Source organism: Eucalyptus grandis, chromosome 6 (genome assembly GCF_016545825.1).
Source record: "Eucalyptus grandis isolate ANBG69807.140 chromosome 6, ASM1654582v1, whole genome shotgun sequence".
NCBI lineage: Eukaryota > Viridiplantae > Streptophyta > Magnoliopsida > Myrtales > Myrtaceae > Eucalyptus > Eucalyptus grandis.
In genome coordinates, this window is record NC_052617.1 from 37,650,960 (window position 1) to 37,667,821 (window position 16,862).

The 16,862-nt window shown below is 37.6% G+C and overlaps 1 protein-coding gene across 1 annotated transcript; it reads left to right on the forward strand.

Moving 5' to 3' along the window:
- Positions 1-1,081: 1,081 nt before the first annotated feature.
- On the forward strand, positions 1,082-14,179 carry LOC104451956 (uncharacterized aarF domain-containing protein kinase At1g71810, chloroplastic). Its single transcript, XM_010066499.3, has 21 exons — positions 1,082-1,677; positions 2,479-2,523; positions 3,195-3,233; positions 4,029-4,199; positions 4,456-4,608; positions 5,051-5,086; positions 5,869-5,912; positions 6,734-6,824; positions 7,716-7,757; positions 7,865-7,973; positions 8,447-8,561; positions 8,687-8,736; positions 8,804-8,882; positions 9,549-9,599; positions 9,744-9,885; positions 9,984-10,028; positions 10,295-10,399; positions 10,491-10,532; positions 12,033-12,215; positions 12,577-12,696; positions 13,655-14,179. The coding sequence occupies exons 1-21, from the start codon at positions 1,279-1,281 to the stop codon at positions 13,757-13,759; spliced, it is 2,166 nt and encodes a 721-aa protein (XP_010064801.2). The 5' UTR covers positions 1,082-1,278; the 3' UTR covers positions 13,760-14,179.
- The last annotated feature ends 2,683 nt before the right edge of the window (positions 14,180-16,862 follow it).

Below are 16,862 nucleotides of genomic sequence, written 5' to 3' on the forward strand. Positions count from 1 at the left end.
ACTAGAGAAGGTATTGTAAATTATGATTTTCACTAACACGACTCATTTTCCATCTAGTTTCCTAAATGTATTTGTAAACAGCAAAACTTCTCAACAAATGTAAAATTATGCACAGAAGTTTCTTGTGCTTGATAATTGTTATATTTGCTGGTTTGTTGGTCTAATCAAATTATGATATATATTCACGGTAAACAATTATTTGCCATAAAACAATTAAGTTACCCAAGTAGATTTTGGGAGCTAAATCAAATTAAAATTTAGCCACATCAAATACAAAATGGACACGATGTGTATTAAATCAAAGTGGATATTGATCTAATTTCCAATCGATGATATACAATATTGATTCAACCAATAGAGGGATGATATATTCCTTCCATTCTCTCAGTAGATATAAAGCTTTTCTATTCATTTTGTGATAGACATACAAATAATTTAAATTTCATGCAATTTATATTAAAAAATTCTTAAAAATTAAAGAATTAAAAAGTATGACAACCTATCTAATTCAAATAATTGGACCATCTATAAAAATTTTAGTCATAAAGATTTCATCAAATATTCGGGCCATCGAGACCTTGACTATCTTATATTCAAGGCATTTAGTCCTTAAATTCAATTCTTGCAAAGAAATCAAAGATTGCACTTACTAATTCATAATCAAGCCACCAAGGCTATCATATCGTACTTGTGCAAAGATTTTACTCGAAATCAAGCATTGAGGCACTTGAATTGCACTTGAAAAGGAATCAACATTCGTGTTGTTCAATAGCAAATTACGCCGTCAATATCCTCGTATTCTCTTATAATTACTATAAAAATATTGGACAGGGGTTTCATTTGTTTGGAAATAAGATTGCACCCATTTATCAAATTAATTCAAATGTGGTATAGTGTTTTTGGTTTTTCATATGCGAGATTTATTCGTGTGCATTATTATTGAAAGATATAGCTATATTTATTAAAAGTAACGAAATCCACATTTCTTGGGGAGCGATTTTTTTTCGAAAAATTCACAAACATCCCGCAAAGGAAGATGGCGGTGCATTCTTTCTTTATTCGCTGCTCAAAAATGGATAACAACACAACGAAACGAAAGGACCACGCGAGAGACGTTAGCTTGCACGATCCCTCCTTCCTCCTGCTCCTCACACTCGCTCTCTGCTGCTCTCCTTCAACCTTCCACGCCCCTTCCCATGGCGGAGACGCTGTAATCCCGATCCGAACGCGACCTCCGTATCCGAAAGGCCGCGAAGCAGGCACCGGCCGGGAAACCGAATGGCGCTGCACCTCCCGCCCCCGCCGCCGCCCCTCCGCCTCGTCCTCCCCGCCGGTCCCGGCCGCGGCCGCGGGCTCGGGCTCGGGCTCGGGCTCGGGCTCGGGCCCTGCATTCCAGCTCGGTTCCCCCGCGCGAGGCGCTCCGATCGCCGCCCCGCGGCGGCGGCGCCCCGCGACGGCGTCGACGCCTTCACGGAGAAATCGGGGTACCTGTTCGAGCTGAGCACGACGGAGGCCGACTCGCTGACGGATTACGACGTCGCCAAGATCGCCTCCGTCTTCAGGCGCAGGCCTCTGGTCTTGCTGCGGCGGCTTCTCCAGACCGCGACGTCCTTCGGCTGGTGGTTCGCGTCGCGTTACCTGGACGGCCTTATGGAGCGATCCGATCAGATGTTTGAGGTTCGCCTCTTGAGCTTCGATTTCGCCTTCCTGAAGATTTGCTGCTAGTAGCCGACAATAGCTACTATGAGCTTCATTGGAATTGGCATTCATCTCTAACTCTAGCTTTTCGTTTCGTTATTCGACATATACTTACCAGTGGATTGGAGGAAGAACAAAAATTTTTAGCTTGTTTCTCCATCTCTCGTCACCTCCCTCCTCATTGATAGGAGAGATAAAATTGAATTTCTCCAACTTTAATCTTTGAGATTGCTGACTAGAACTGATCCTATGGTTGTCGCTACTTTCTCATCAAGATTTGAAGAAAAATTCAATTAGTTTTCATTTTGCTTCTACTTGATTTTATTTTATGAATTTACCTTTTTGGTTTTTCTTTCACATTTCGGTCGTCTTTTTCTTCTCGATAACTAATGCTTCTAGAAGAGTTCCTATTTATTTATCCTTAAATGCGTTTCTGCTTGGTTGAATATCGGTCTGTTACCGGAGGAAAATATTGTGAGTTGTTTCATCAAAAGGTACATGGCTGCTTTTGGTATTAATCGAAACTGACTGCTACTATCTTCAGTCACGATTTAATCTATTGATCACTTATCACATGTCTTTTCCTTTTTTCCTTAATGATAACCAGAGTTTTCTCTGTAAATTTTGTTTGTCTGTGGATGTCCTTGTTCTCCCTGTTGAGAAGTGTTGGATCATATTTTCAGGAATGAAAATTACACTTCTGTCAAACTTCACAATAATGAGAATAGATGTGGGCTTTCGGTGAAGGATTCTGTTTTACTTTCATTTGCTTGCTTGCAGGTTAGAGCAGAAGAACTTCGGAACATACTGGTTGAATTAGGTCCGGTACGTTATGCATGCAAACCGTGGGCTTTTCAGAGTTTTCTCCTAGTATTTTGTCTCTCTTTTAAACACTACTACTTTCTTTAATTTCCAGAAAACTGTCACTCTGGTAATATTAAAATTTTAATATTTATCGCATGGATTTTCTCCTATAGCACATTGTCTTCCAGACGTCTGCTTTGCTTATCATCACTTAGCTGTTATTAAAGCACCTTAACAGGTATCGTTTCCATCAGGTGAAAGCCCATTGATTAAATTGGTTTCAAAAGAAAGGTTATCATATTGATTGATGCTAGATTTGAACTCTAAACCAATAGCCATCACATATGAGGCTAACTGGATACTCGAACTAACTGATTACATTTTCGTTGAACTAGCCAAGAGTAGCTCCTTCAGAGCCCATCTCAGAGCAGAACAAAAGATAGTGGAAGGTTATCCCAGTAGAAGAGCTTAGGGCTTTCAGCTTTTCCTCCTTTGGACTGTGCTTGAAACGTGTCTTTGATGTCTTATGATCATGTTGGATACCTTTTTTTAAGACCTAGGTGAATTGTATAAAATAATATCATATGCAACAATACTTGTTATGACGTCTGCAATATACATTGGATGCCTACTCTCTTAGTTTTAGTCTAGGTATCTGATACCTCTATATTTTTCTTGTCTTGTTGGCTCAGGCATATATAAAAGTTGCTCAGGCTGTATCTTCTCGGCCAGTAAGTAAAGCAATCCTACTTCATTCTTTTCTTCATTTACTCTTTTATCCAGGCAAATATATTTTCATTTGAATAGGAAGTGCTTTTAGAGGAGGCATGCCTTCCACTTTTAATTAAGTAAATGCTAAAATGAAATGATATATATATATATATATATATATATATATATATATATATATATATATATATTTACTGTAACTTTTGAGGGAATTGGGATATCATTGTGATAACATCGTACTAATGAAAAGAAGTATACACTGAATCACATACTTTACTTTGATGGGCAGTTACTGGCTCCAAAAGTTTTGCAGAGTGTGATCCTTTATGATGGTGCAGCATTACTGATTTTATAGCAGTTGTGAAATCCCTTAAGTCTAATTTCGTTAAAATGCTTGTGTAGGTTGGGACACCTAATTTTGATATATATTGTAAATATTTCTTCAAGTTGTTATGCCGAAACAAAATCTTGCAACTTTTGATATACCTCTTTCTCAAATCTTGGTAGAATAATTACATTAACTGTCCCATCTTTCTGAACTTTCATATCTTTAGTCAGTCAAGGGAAATTGTAAGCTCAGGTTGGTAGCGTTCAATGAGATAATATGTCAAGAAAAGCGCAGTTATATCTTTCTCTATATGATTCTTGCTTAAGCTTGGAGACACATGCATGTCTCATGAGAAATTAAACGTCAGTGATGATCACCTTTGGTTGAGGCCTTTCTACTTCACAGCCACCTCTCTTATTCATTAAAATATATAATGTTAAGTGCTCATATCTTAATGTCCTCTTTGCAGGATCTGATTCCTCCTTCGTACCTGGATGAACTATCTCTGTTGCAGGACCGAATAGCTCCATTTTCTACTAATGTTGCTTTCAACATGATAGAACAAGAGCTTAAGGTTCCCATTGATGAGCTATTTTCGGAGATTTCACCAGAGCCTGTAGCAGCAGCTTCCCTAGGGCAGGTTTGCCCTCGTACTTGCTTATATCTGGTGTCATTTAGGATGCATATTGTTAAAACCATCGATTTTTCTTCCTTAATGTGTATCCTCTCTATTTATCTTGGACTACCTTACCTTAATGTGGCTGATTACTAGTACTCTTAAGAGCATCCAGTTTCTTTAATCAAAACACGAGCAAGGTTAGTTGTGAGGATAAAATCATGTTCATACTCATCTCTATCTCTCTCTCTCTCTCTCTCTCTCTCTCTGTGCTCCATAGGTTTATCAGGCAAGGCTTCGACACAGTGGAAAGGTTGTTGCTGTGAAGGTACAGCGGCCCGGAGTACAAGCTGCTATTGGCTTGGACATTTTGATCTTACGATATTTAGCTGGACTGCTTAGGAAAGTTCGCCAGTTAAATACTGATCTTCCAGTAAGGAGCTATCTCTAACTAGGATGAATTCTTTTTTGCATGAACTGTAGAAAGGTACCAAAGTTTTATTTCCTTTTAAGATATTTCCATGTCAGACATTAGATTGGATGGCCTGTGTCTGGCAACCATTTGTCCCAAAAAACTTGTTGGCTTATAGTGTACACAAGCACATTTCTAATGCTTATCTACGCATATTATGATGACCTTATGACCTAGGTAAGATTCGAACTTATGACAGGTGCTCTAGTAGGAGGTCATGCAAGTATTTTTCCTACCTAAAAGCTTAGCTGTTTGGAAATGGTCCAGTACTGTAAAGCTTATTTCTTAACATCTTGAATTGAATGAGAGAATTTGTTGGATAGCAGCATTTATTTATCCCATTACTACTCATTTTAGCATCCAACAGAGATACTTGTGGTCAGTAACTATGCGTTACCTGCAGGCAGTTGTTGATGAGTGGGCATCAAGTCTTTTTCGGGTATGCTTCATTCTAATTGTTGTATTGTATTAGCTGTTTAAGGTTGCCCATGACAAGATACATAATAATGTGCTTTGTTGTGACCAAATGTTAAAGATGAAAGTCGTTGAATTGGTAAACTTTTCTTGGATTCTTTTTAAACTTTTGATCACACTCTGCTGTATTTTTTTTTTTTATTGGTTTTTCCCTCTAGTTTTGGCACTATATTTTCATATCCCAACCATCATAGTTGAACTTGCTGGGGGTTGTATTGTAGTCTCTTATCTGTTTAGGTTCTATAGGAGTGATAGGCACAGATTTCAAGAGAAGAAGGGAAAGTTAGAGAAACAAAACAGAGAGATGAACCAGTTGATGTGGACCAGTCATGAATCTGGTTCTTACCAGTCTGGTTGTGACATTAATGTCAAAAGTACCAGAATAGTTTAAATCCGCATTTATGCCTTGATAACTTCACCTGTAATGTACCAAATGAAAAAAATAAATCGACTTGTGCAAATTTGTCCTGTTGGAAACAGAATGATAGAGACAACATTCTCAAAAATAGTTCCTCTTGTTGTTGAACCAAAATAGGTGTTAGATGCTGTTTCTCAGCCCCACCAACTCCCTCAAGGTGATAATTTTTAATAGAACCATTTTCTGTGGCCGTTTGAATGGTGCTTTTGGTACCTTCATTGTGTCTGGTAGATGACTAAGTCTACATGTGTTAAGCTCCCAACTCTTTTGGTTCTCCAAGAGAAATTCTTAGAGCTTCTTATTGAATACAGGTAATCCATTAAATGCAGGAGATGGACTACCAGAAAGAAGCAAATAATGGAATCAAATTCAGGTAAGTGATCTGCACAATGATTTGGACTTAAATATCTGAAGGCCTGAGTAATAGGGTTTGTGACATATGTTTGTGACTTAGATTCCTGTTTGAGCAACACTCATTGCTATTCAAAGAAGTTGTTTTTATAATTTGCTTTGTTGAGCTGAAGAGTAACCTTGGAGTATATCACCTCGCAGATTCATGTTTTAACATGCAAAAGGACTTTTGAATAGTATATCAGACAAGTCCAAGACTTGTATGTTGATGTCTTTAAATCTCACTTGTACCTGGGCATGGCATATTCTTAGTTGACTTTTTATCAGCAATTGGGAGTTTGATGGAGAGGCCTAAGTTGGTAACTGGTTGCGAAGAGGCCTGCCACATTGAAATTCTACTTCCCCACCATTATATATGTATCCTACCGACTTGGATATCTAGCCATGGATATAGGATTAGTCTAGTCTAAATTTTCTTAAGCTCTTCTTTGTGGGATTATATATCTTCTAATGGCAAGTATCTTATGATTTACCATTGTTGCACCAAATGATGTCACGATACCTTTCTCCTGCTCCTACTCATCATTCCTTTTTTGTTTAAATTTCCTCTAATATAATACTTCCACAAGTCATTTTATCAGATATTAGTGTACCATATAAATTTAAGTGAATGAAGTGATTCGACTGATATACATTTTACTTTGATATGATGGTGCAATTATATTGTTACATAAAATTGAAAATTCCTTAAGCAGACTTGGTTTGGTGTGGCTCTCTTGAATGTATTGCTATTGACTTTTATTAATGTGGCACCTAATGACTTTCCATTACATTTTCTGGCAGGCAGCTTTATGGAGGTTTGCCGGATGTTGTAGTTCCAGAGATGTATGTAGAGCACACAACTCGGAGGGTCTTGACAATGGAGTGGATAGAGGTAGAATTTATACTCCGTGCTATCTTCTTGTTAGAATATAACTGTCATGTTAAAGTTTACTTGCTTTATCCTTAATTATGATGATTTCTACTTTGGCCGCATCTTATTGATGAGATATGGACACATTCAAGTTTTTGAGTTGGGTACATATGTATGACTAATGTTTACTTCTCCTGTGGTGATGACGCCTTGTTGCACCCTTAAAACTTTGGGTTTGCATCATTGTAAGTAATGTATGTCACTTCCACATGTGCATGCCACCAATCTTGTTAACAGATACACATTGCTAATTTGCTCATCCGTTATTGAGGGATGCATCCAAATTCCATTCAAATATATAATTTGAATGCAACCTGGATATTCCAGAAAAATCATCTCTCAGGTTATTGTGTTTATGGTTGGTCTCTACTAATCTCATGGAGAGTGAAAAAGCGGGAGGGGGAGACAAACAATGTTACACATACATCTTCCTCAAACAGCAAATACTGCCTCATTGGTTAATATAAAGTAGAACTTTCACATTCTTTTTTATTTATTTATTTTGGTCTGGCACATTCTTTATTATTTATTGATCAACATAAGTGGGAAATTTGTTGAGAGATAAAAAAACTGAATTGAAGGCTTGGTTAGGTCAGATGTGACCCCAAGCTATTTATTTATGATAAAGCCAAGAGGCCACAATTATAATATCACCCTTAGTGCCACCATATATAAAATAATAAATGAAGTTGACAAATATGCTCCCATTGGCCAAATACTCTCAACAAAGTCGACAGTCACTGGAGTTGCTTGAGCTTTGCAGAAGTCCTTTATAAGATCTTTCATTTGAACATGGCAGGTTTTCTTCTTTAGTTTGCTTATGCTTTTGTTTTCATCCTTCGCCTGTTGCAGGGACAAAAGTTGTCTGAAGTTAAGGATCTCTACTTAGTTGAGGTCACTTCTTTAACTACAAAAGTGTTGATATTGTTTGACGATGAGTGATTTACACTACTTGAGGTCTTGGGCTTAATACTAATGGGACATTTTCATGTTTTTAACAGGTTGGAGTTTACTGCTCATTCAATCAACTTTTGGAATATGGGTTCTACCATGCTGATCCCCACCCTGGCAATCTTTTTCGGACATATGATGGGAAACTAGCTTATTTAGGTATATGCTTTGAACAATATATAATGCCAATCGATAATCTTTTGCATGTATTACCCTGGCTATAAAATGAAATGTATGAGGTTATTATATAAAATTTTGGTGGATTAGGCTTATTCACAAAAAAAAAAAAAAAAAAAATGGTAAGATAGGAGGTATAAGAGAATGAGTAGTTACCAATTTTTTCATGAGAGTCATTCTTGTGAACATGCCGGGGCTAATTTTTCGTAACTTTAATGGCTTTGTTTGCATTGGCAACATCATGCATCACTTAATTGTGTTGTTTTTTGGTAGCTACCATATATGCCTTCGATTGATCTATTTCTCAGGAGATTCATAACATCATCATTATGTTTGTCACTAAATTATGCAATAATCTCTGCCAAATGTGAAAAATGTGGGTTAATCTCAAAACATATATGTGCATTGTTTGTTTTCAATTGACTGAGTGGAATTTAATATTTTTTTCCAACCAGATTTCGGTATGATGGGTGAATTTGAACAGGAATTACGTGATGGATTTATTGAAGCCTGTCTCCATCTTGTAAATCGTGATTTTGTTGCACTAAGCAAGGACTTTGTTACTCTTGGGTATGATTAGCATTACCTCTTCCCTACCAAGACAAGAATAACTATTGCTTTCCTCTTCAATTTCTCATATAGTAGTTTGTCTAACCTTCTTAAATTCTGGGGATGTACAATTACAACATTCACAGGCTTCTTCCACCTACTGCAGACAAGGAAGCTGTCACAAATGCCTTAACAGGTGAGACGTCGTGATTTTCCACTTGGAGAGATCCATTTTATTCACTCTCATATTCACTTCTTTCTAGGTGTTTTCCAAAATGCTGTTGCTAGGGGAGTCCGCAACGTAAGTTTTGGTGACCTCTTGGGGAACCTCGGAACCACCATGTAAGCTCATTCCCACCACCTTGAGTTAGAACTGAGATTTTCATCTCACATACACATTCCGGTTGACAGGTGTAGTAGTGTATCAGAGATTTGGGGCCACTAAATTCAGTGGTGGAGGAATCTTAGAAAAAAGGATAGGGTTTGAAATATAGATTATGCCAAGACCTATTCATTTTAGATGACTATCATGAAGGATGGATCATATCTGGAATCAATTCAGGAGAACGTTGGAAAAAAAAAATTGTGAGAGAAACAAGGATAGCATTAACCATTTGACATCATATACCATGCTTTACCATCATATACAGAGGAGTTGTAGAGGAGGTCAATTATTCATGGTACTTCACACTTTAGAAGCTGAGACCATTTCTTGAATGATTCTTCTGTTCATGACCAGCTGCTTATCCTCGTCTTCTAAATGTTATGGTGTCAGTGCACATTTCACATGTTTAACAAATTAGATGCTGGAACAATCGATAATCTGGTGCTGTATAATTTCCTTGAAGATCATCATAGCTTATCTTTTACTTTCACATCTATGCCAACAAGAATTAAGAAGCAGTTAGATTGATAGGAAATTTATCATCTCATGCATGTAAATTTTTTGTACTTAGTTGTGAAGTTTCTAAATGAGACTGATGTCCTTCAATTTATCATTCATGACAGGTACAAATTCAAGTTTCAAATACCTTCATACTTTTCTCTTGTCATCAGAAGGTAATCATGCAATGGTGGTGGAATCTTTTGTCTGGTTTCCTGCATGGTTAGACTTTTGCGAGAATTGAAGATGCTTCCATTTGACTACTTGTGTTGTTAAGATTAACAACTGTGCGAATTCTCTGCATAATTTGCTTCTTCCAGCCTTGCTGTATTGGAGGGAATTGCAATTGGCCTCAACCCAGATTATAAAGTTTTGGGCAGCACTTACCCATGGATTGCCAGAAAAGTTTTATCTGACAGCTCACCCAAGCTGAAGTCCTCTTTGCAGGCTCTTCTTTATGAGGTAACTATGTAAGACTTGTCCTTGGAATTTGGATATGAGAAGGTGCTAGTATGTGTGATGTGAGAGGAAATCCTAATGCCAACAATTCGTTCTTGCAGGATGGTTCTTTTCGAGTCGATCGCCTGGAATCTCTTCTAACTGAGGCAAGCACTTTTCCCTCTCTTTCCTCAGCTCCTTTCTGTTTTGATTAGAGGTCTTTTGCCTATATTCTCTGAGTCTTGTGCATTGCCTTCCTTTATCACTTGTAGAGGTGTAACATCTAGCAACTGTAAGATAATTTAATAGGCAGTTGGTCATAATTTAGAGATCACTGCCGAAATTACAGTAATTGTATTTTTCATTCTGAAACTGGCTCTTCTCTCAATCTTTAACAGTTTATGTCTATATCTTGTATGTTCTTGTTTCACAGTCTCTTCGTGCCAGAACAGAGAAGGCCTTAATTAAAAGGCAGGTAGAAGGAAATGATTCTAGAATGGTTGTCAAGCAAATTCTCTCTTTTACATTAACTGAAAAGGTATAATCCAGCGTTTTCCATCACATATCTCTGTCTTTGGCCTGAAGAGCATTTATTCTCCTCCAACTGGTTTATTTGATCAATTTGGCAGGGTAGTTTTGTTAGGGAAATAATGCTTGAAGAGTTCTCTAAGGTTAGTTTCTAAGTCATCTATTTCCCTTTTTCCTGTTATGTTGAAAAGACAAGCAAGATGATGTTTTAGTTCTACTTAATTTACGAACCTTAACTGTTCATGGAACTGATAGTGATACTAAAGTCCTCATCCAAAATTCGTAGATTCTGCATCTAAATCAAAAATGTAACATCTTTTCTCGGAGCAGACAGCTGGAAGACAGTGTTTGAACTTTTTGTGGTATAAAACTTACAAGATTTAGGTGATCCTGGGTCTCATAGTTGACATGAGGCCTGGAGACTCAATGCCTAGAGTATGACATCCTTTTGGAGTTTGGGATTAACTTTTCAGATACAGAATGGTATTTTTTCGTTGTAAAGAGAATTGCGATATGATTAGGCTCTAGATAGAGCATGCTGTTTTTATGCTCAGTTTTAACACAGAATTGCTTTAGTAGCATGATTATGTTTTGTCCTATCGAATGCTGCTGGGAGGGGCCGAGCTTAGTTTTGAGACACATCCTTGTTTTCGTCTTTTTAGATTCTTAAAATCTACCTTCAAGAGCTTTCTTTATTCCTTTCTTTAGGCACAGGTTCTCTCCATTGAACTTTTTTGTGAACCTTATGTAGCCAAAGGTGAACCATCTTAAATAATTTTTTTTTTTTTTTTTGGGTACTCGCATTTTCTTCATCTCACGTGCTTAAAAAATTTCTTTAACTTTTTTTCATTCTCATTCATCAAAATAGAGCTTAAACACTCCACATAAATTCTCAGCTCATCAAGTTTGATGGATGTGGCCAATGTCATTGCTCTGTCTCTTTGTTCTGATTAAAAACCAAGTTGTTCCCAAAATGAAAAGTCAAGTACATCTGTTGGTGTAATTCTACATAGTTCATTGAAAAATTTGTTGAACCAAATTATTCAATATTTATTACTGGGAATACGTAACTTCTATGAATCTACCACAAATTTTTGACTTGTATCAAGTAAGGACAAATATTGTAAGGAGACATAAAGTTTGTAAGGACTCTTATCTTACATTGTGTAGGTACATTATTTTGTGTTCATGTATACCTCATAAACAAACACATTCATTATGTACAATGATTTGCTTCTATGATATTCAAAAGGGGGATTTCTAGCAGAAAAAAAGGGGAGATATGAATAATTGCCATAGGGCATGTTGCCCTTTAACTGGCCCAGCAAAAATTATAGCTACACTTGTCTCATAACTTTATCTTCTGTTCTTCAAGAGATTTATCCTGTTGTGAGGAGCATAAAAGGCTTAGACCACTTTATTGTCATGTTTTGCTTCTCCCCTTCTAGACAGTTTATATCTAGAAACAGCTGGATGAATTGGAGTTGCCTTTCAACGAAATGCCTCTCTGGAAGCTGAGAAATAAATGTTAATTAATTATTGATGATGATGATGATGATGATGGTGATTAGATAGAATTATTTGGTAGCATATAATAGTGAATCAAATGCCACACTGCCTAATATACTAGTGGTTGAGTGCAGGGCGTGGATGCACTTGGTCTAGCTACCATTGATTCTTTAACTTCTGCAGCAGTATCATACATACCATTTGGCACATCATTTTCCTTCTCCGCTTTGACTGATGAAGACATAACAAATTTGAAAACATTTCGCCGTCTTTTGCTGTTGTTGTTGGGATTTCCAAGTAATGAAAACTTGAGTCAGGTAAATGCTTACACATTCTACAGTCTATACTGGAATTGACAGTGAAATTCGATGATTTTTAGTGAGCAGAGAAGTATCCATTATCTGATTGGTCAGGAACTAAATATTAACAAATGTTACTACTTTATCTCTTTGTCTGCAACTAAATATCGACGAGCAGTTCATGTGTTGGGCATAATATCTAATTTTTGCTGCAGTAATGTTGGAAGTTAAAAGGTTCAGAACATTCTTAATGTGCATAAAAGTTGACAAGAAAGTTATCTGAACCTTGTATTTGAATTCCTACCAGTGTTTTTTGTTCTCTTTCTTTTGTTAGTTGAACAAAATAAAACCTCTCTCTTAATGGGTTTTCATCTTGTAGGGGCTTAATGGAGAATCCGGAACCAAGGTTGACAAGAGATACTTGGAGGAAGCATCATTAGCACTGGATCAGATTTCTTCTTTGCAAGAAATTCTCCCACTCCTTTCTGTTATTTCTGAGGTGAGAAATGGGCATTTGGAGCAGACATGCTTATGTAACTACATGTGCTCTTCATTGAATCCATACAGTTCCCTATTTGAATTTACCTACTATTAGTTCGCAATCACCCATTCAGATTAGGGTTAAGGAATAGTAAGCATTGATTTGGGCTTCTACCTCGATACCCTTGGACATCAAAAAGGACTTCTCTTCCCCTTCAGGAGTGTGAAAGTCATTGGCTTTTTCATGACAAGCATTGCATTAATTGCCTAATAGCTACTAATCATATCGGTACAGGCATCAGAAGTGAGTTACGGAAAGACCATTCGTTTAGGAAAAGTATGCTGTATGAAAGTACAGGTTACCTTCGCGCAGAATGGAATGGCAGAATAGAATGGCGGTGGATTTTAGAGCAATAGAAAACTTTTTAAACTTCCATTTCTTTTACATCTCATGTTTTATTATGTTTTGCTGTCAGCAGTAGTTGTGATTTGCTCATAAAAGTCAGATCAAATTTCTGCAATTATTACTAATTTGATCTTGCACCATCATCCGGTAATCGCGGCTATAGATTCTTGTTTTTGTTCTCTTTGGATAGGTAAGCTGTGTGGTCTTTGTATTGGTTGTTGATGATAGTACATGGTCCATTAGGAGTTTCTGTGCCTTTTCGTTTCGTATGTAAGCATGTATCACATGCCAATTAATTTGAAAGATAAGATGTCAAGGCTGTCTTGTGATAATGCATTTCTATCATGAATTACGTAATGCATACACTTTGGAGAATGCAGAATTTTGTCCTACAAATCACATCTTTATCAACTGGTGCAAGGTGAACAGCTTTAGTATTTTGGCCATGAACGAGTGAAGGGCAAAATGTCTCTGTTCCTGTTTACCGTTTTATTGAATTTCCGATGCATCTTTATCAACATATGGAGTGTCAATGTGCTTACCTGCTGCTACATGTGAAAAATGTTGACAGCTCCCTCCAGAAGCGCAACAGCGGTTACTAAATCTACCAAGTGATTTAGCAGGGAGATTATTGTCCAGGGGTATTGCGAGGACTATTCGCAGGATCTTCTTATGATACAAGCAAAAAAATATTGTCAAAGAGGTAGCCACTGTTCAAATGCCCATCTCCTTTGGTTCTGTTCACCGGTATTTCAATAGACCAATAAAGTAACACTTCCGATTAGAATGGCGGATCGACAAGTTGAGCACAATCAGAATAATTCGAACGCCAGAACAACCCCTCCTTTGCAATTGAAGAATCTCCCCCTCTCTCTGACTTTTCTGTCTGTTGTCAACCTCATCATAAATTTCTTCCTGTGTGCGAACGTTGATGCTTGAAGTCGGTGAAACTTCGCCTATTTGACTTTTGATCACCAGACAAATCATGCACTAATTTGTCTTTTTAGGTGGAAATAGGTATTTCCCTTCCAATTTATGTCATTGGAGATGGACAGCCCATAGCATGCGCTGTACGGGTTAAGCTAGCGTGGGTAAATTTTATTATTGGCAATCATGGAGGAGTTGGAAGCACTTCAGGGGGTCGAGTATTGATCAAATTCAGTCTGTTGGCTCTCGATCTCTCCCGAAAAAGTTATTTAACATTCGTGCATTGACGTTTCTCGATTGACATCCAAGAAAGCCTTTGGCATGACTGATTCAAATGCAAGGATGACAAGGACTGCATAAATCTAGCAAATCAAAACTGAACTACAAATATGCTGACTAGATTCGTCTTCCGCGTTAAAATCGGAACGAATTGTCTTTTGCGAATTTCTGGCAAAATGCACGACGGTTTCACGGTCGAGAAATCATGGTCTGGTTCAGCAGAGAATGTTATTCCTCCTAAATTTGTATATCTGGTAAGTGCATTCAACTACAAAGCGGGCCACCCGGCATTATGTGGACTACTTGTAGGATGCTTTGCCAATTAATTGGGCGTTCCCCTGGAAGCCAAAACAGCAGACTTCTTTAGAACCCAACCCTGTTCCCTTCTTAAGGTACGTACATTTGGGATCTGCTTTGGGAAGGGACTTTGAGCGTCCAAAGTCCATTTGGCCAAATATTGAATATTTGATAAAATTTTTGAAATCCACATTGAGAGAATGCTAGTCTTTGAAATGGTGAAAGCCTAAAATAGGTCTTAAGTTGCTTTGAACTTTCGGCATTTTTGAAAGCCCCAACGGGTTACTGTTCATCTTCTTCTCTAGTGGTGTGGTTATGTGGCTAGTCGGCGACAGGCTAGAGAGAGGCCGGCGAGGTCACAACTATGGTGACCGTCATCGGCTAGTCACACAACCCAGACGCGACCTAGCTTTGGGTCACGCAACCCCCATGAAGGGCCACTTGAGGTTGCGAGACCTCGCTGAGACCAAATCTATTGTGGGAGGTTGTGAAACCTCAGGTGTGACCCATATCAGGGTCGTGGCAAGGTCGTGTGACCTTCGGCAGACCCAGATCTAGGTCACGTGACCTCCATGAAGGGCTGTCGGGGGTCGTTAGAGGTCACACCAGGCGGCCCTCGCCAATCATCTTTGCTTGAGGCCTGCGGCCCTTGCCGCCAACTTTTTATTTTTCTTTTGATAATTTTTTTCTTTTTTTAATCACAAAATCCCTTTATAAATATAACATCTCCAAACATTATTTTACTCAAAATATTTCATAATGAACTTTCAAATTACAATTTAATAAACACAATTTACATTTTGGAAAATCCTTCTAACTTAAAGTCTTTTGCATTTTTCCAAAAAAAAATTCCCCAAAAGTTCAACCATATGCACCCTAACTAATTGAATCTGAATAATCATGTTCACTCTCTGAAATGAAAGAATAATGTTTGTTGAGTAATTTGCGACAAATCAACTGGCCGCTCATCCCATTGACGCTGTCTCACGATTGTTATTCATTCTCAGAACCTCAAGTAGGAACAGAAGATGCAAACTGTACACTTGCACGAATTTGATTATTTGGGCCTGAAAATTTAGTTCTAGAACTGGTGAAATGCTAGGCTTTTACTAAATTTGGAAATGCAATTTGTTAAAAACTACTCTAAAGCTCTTGTCGAACAGACAAATAATATATAGTAAGAAAACATACAAATAAAATATTGACTATCGATGTTATTTGCACAATCAATACTTTGAACATCACCTATTTCCTTATAAATGTGTTTGAAGTGTTATGGAGACACTAGGATGTATTTGGTAATTATTCTGCTCGTGAAAACAATTTATGCTTAAAAGCTTAAAAATGATTCTTTTTTATTTTGTTCCCTAGATGAATTTCAAAATATTTAAAGGCATTTGGTAACCGTCCAAAATTTCTACTCCCGATAAAGAAATCATTAGTTAAAATCTCAAATTCTTTTTTGAATTAGAATTTCTTTTAATTTTTCAATACATAAATTTTTATTATTTTTTTTTTTTTTTCCCACCTCTCTCTTTCTTCTCTAGACGGGTCGTTGGCCACGGTCAAAAAAATGGCCGATGACAAGTGTACCAATTCGAGCGAGGTCCCGCAAATATTTCGCTCAAGCCTCTCCCGATAAAGAAAGGGCGCCAAATCTAGCCTAGGCCAAGTCTCACGCCTCACCGCCAAGGGCGCCAAATCTAGCCTGGCGACAAGGCTCGGCCTCACCAAGCCTTGCCTTGCCTTGGCTAGGCTCCAACAAGGTCGTGGAACCTTGCCCAGTTGATCGCTAGCCATCGCCATGGCCGACGACCAATAATGAAGAAGAAGAGAAAAATGATAGAAAGGAAGAATTTTGAGGAATTTTCTTTGTGTATTTCATTCACATGCCAAAAGGTATATGTAATACAAGAGTGTACAATATAGGAAATAATATATGTGATACTATTTTCCTATTTAAATAAATTGAATCAATTAACCTATCAATCTAATACAATCATCCGTGGAATCAAATCACATCTTCAAGGCACACTAAATCATATCTTCAACACTCCTCCTCAAGCTAATGGCTTGTGTATATCAAAGACACCAAGCTTGTTCAAAAGATATGTGTATTGTCTTTGACATAATGGTTCGGTGAAGATATCTGTAGGTTGTTTAATAGTTCCAATTCCTTTTGTTGCAACTATTCCTTCTTGGATTTTATCCGTGGTGAAATGACAGTCAACTTCTATATGCTTTGTCCTCTTGTGAAAAACTGGATTTGCTGCAAG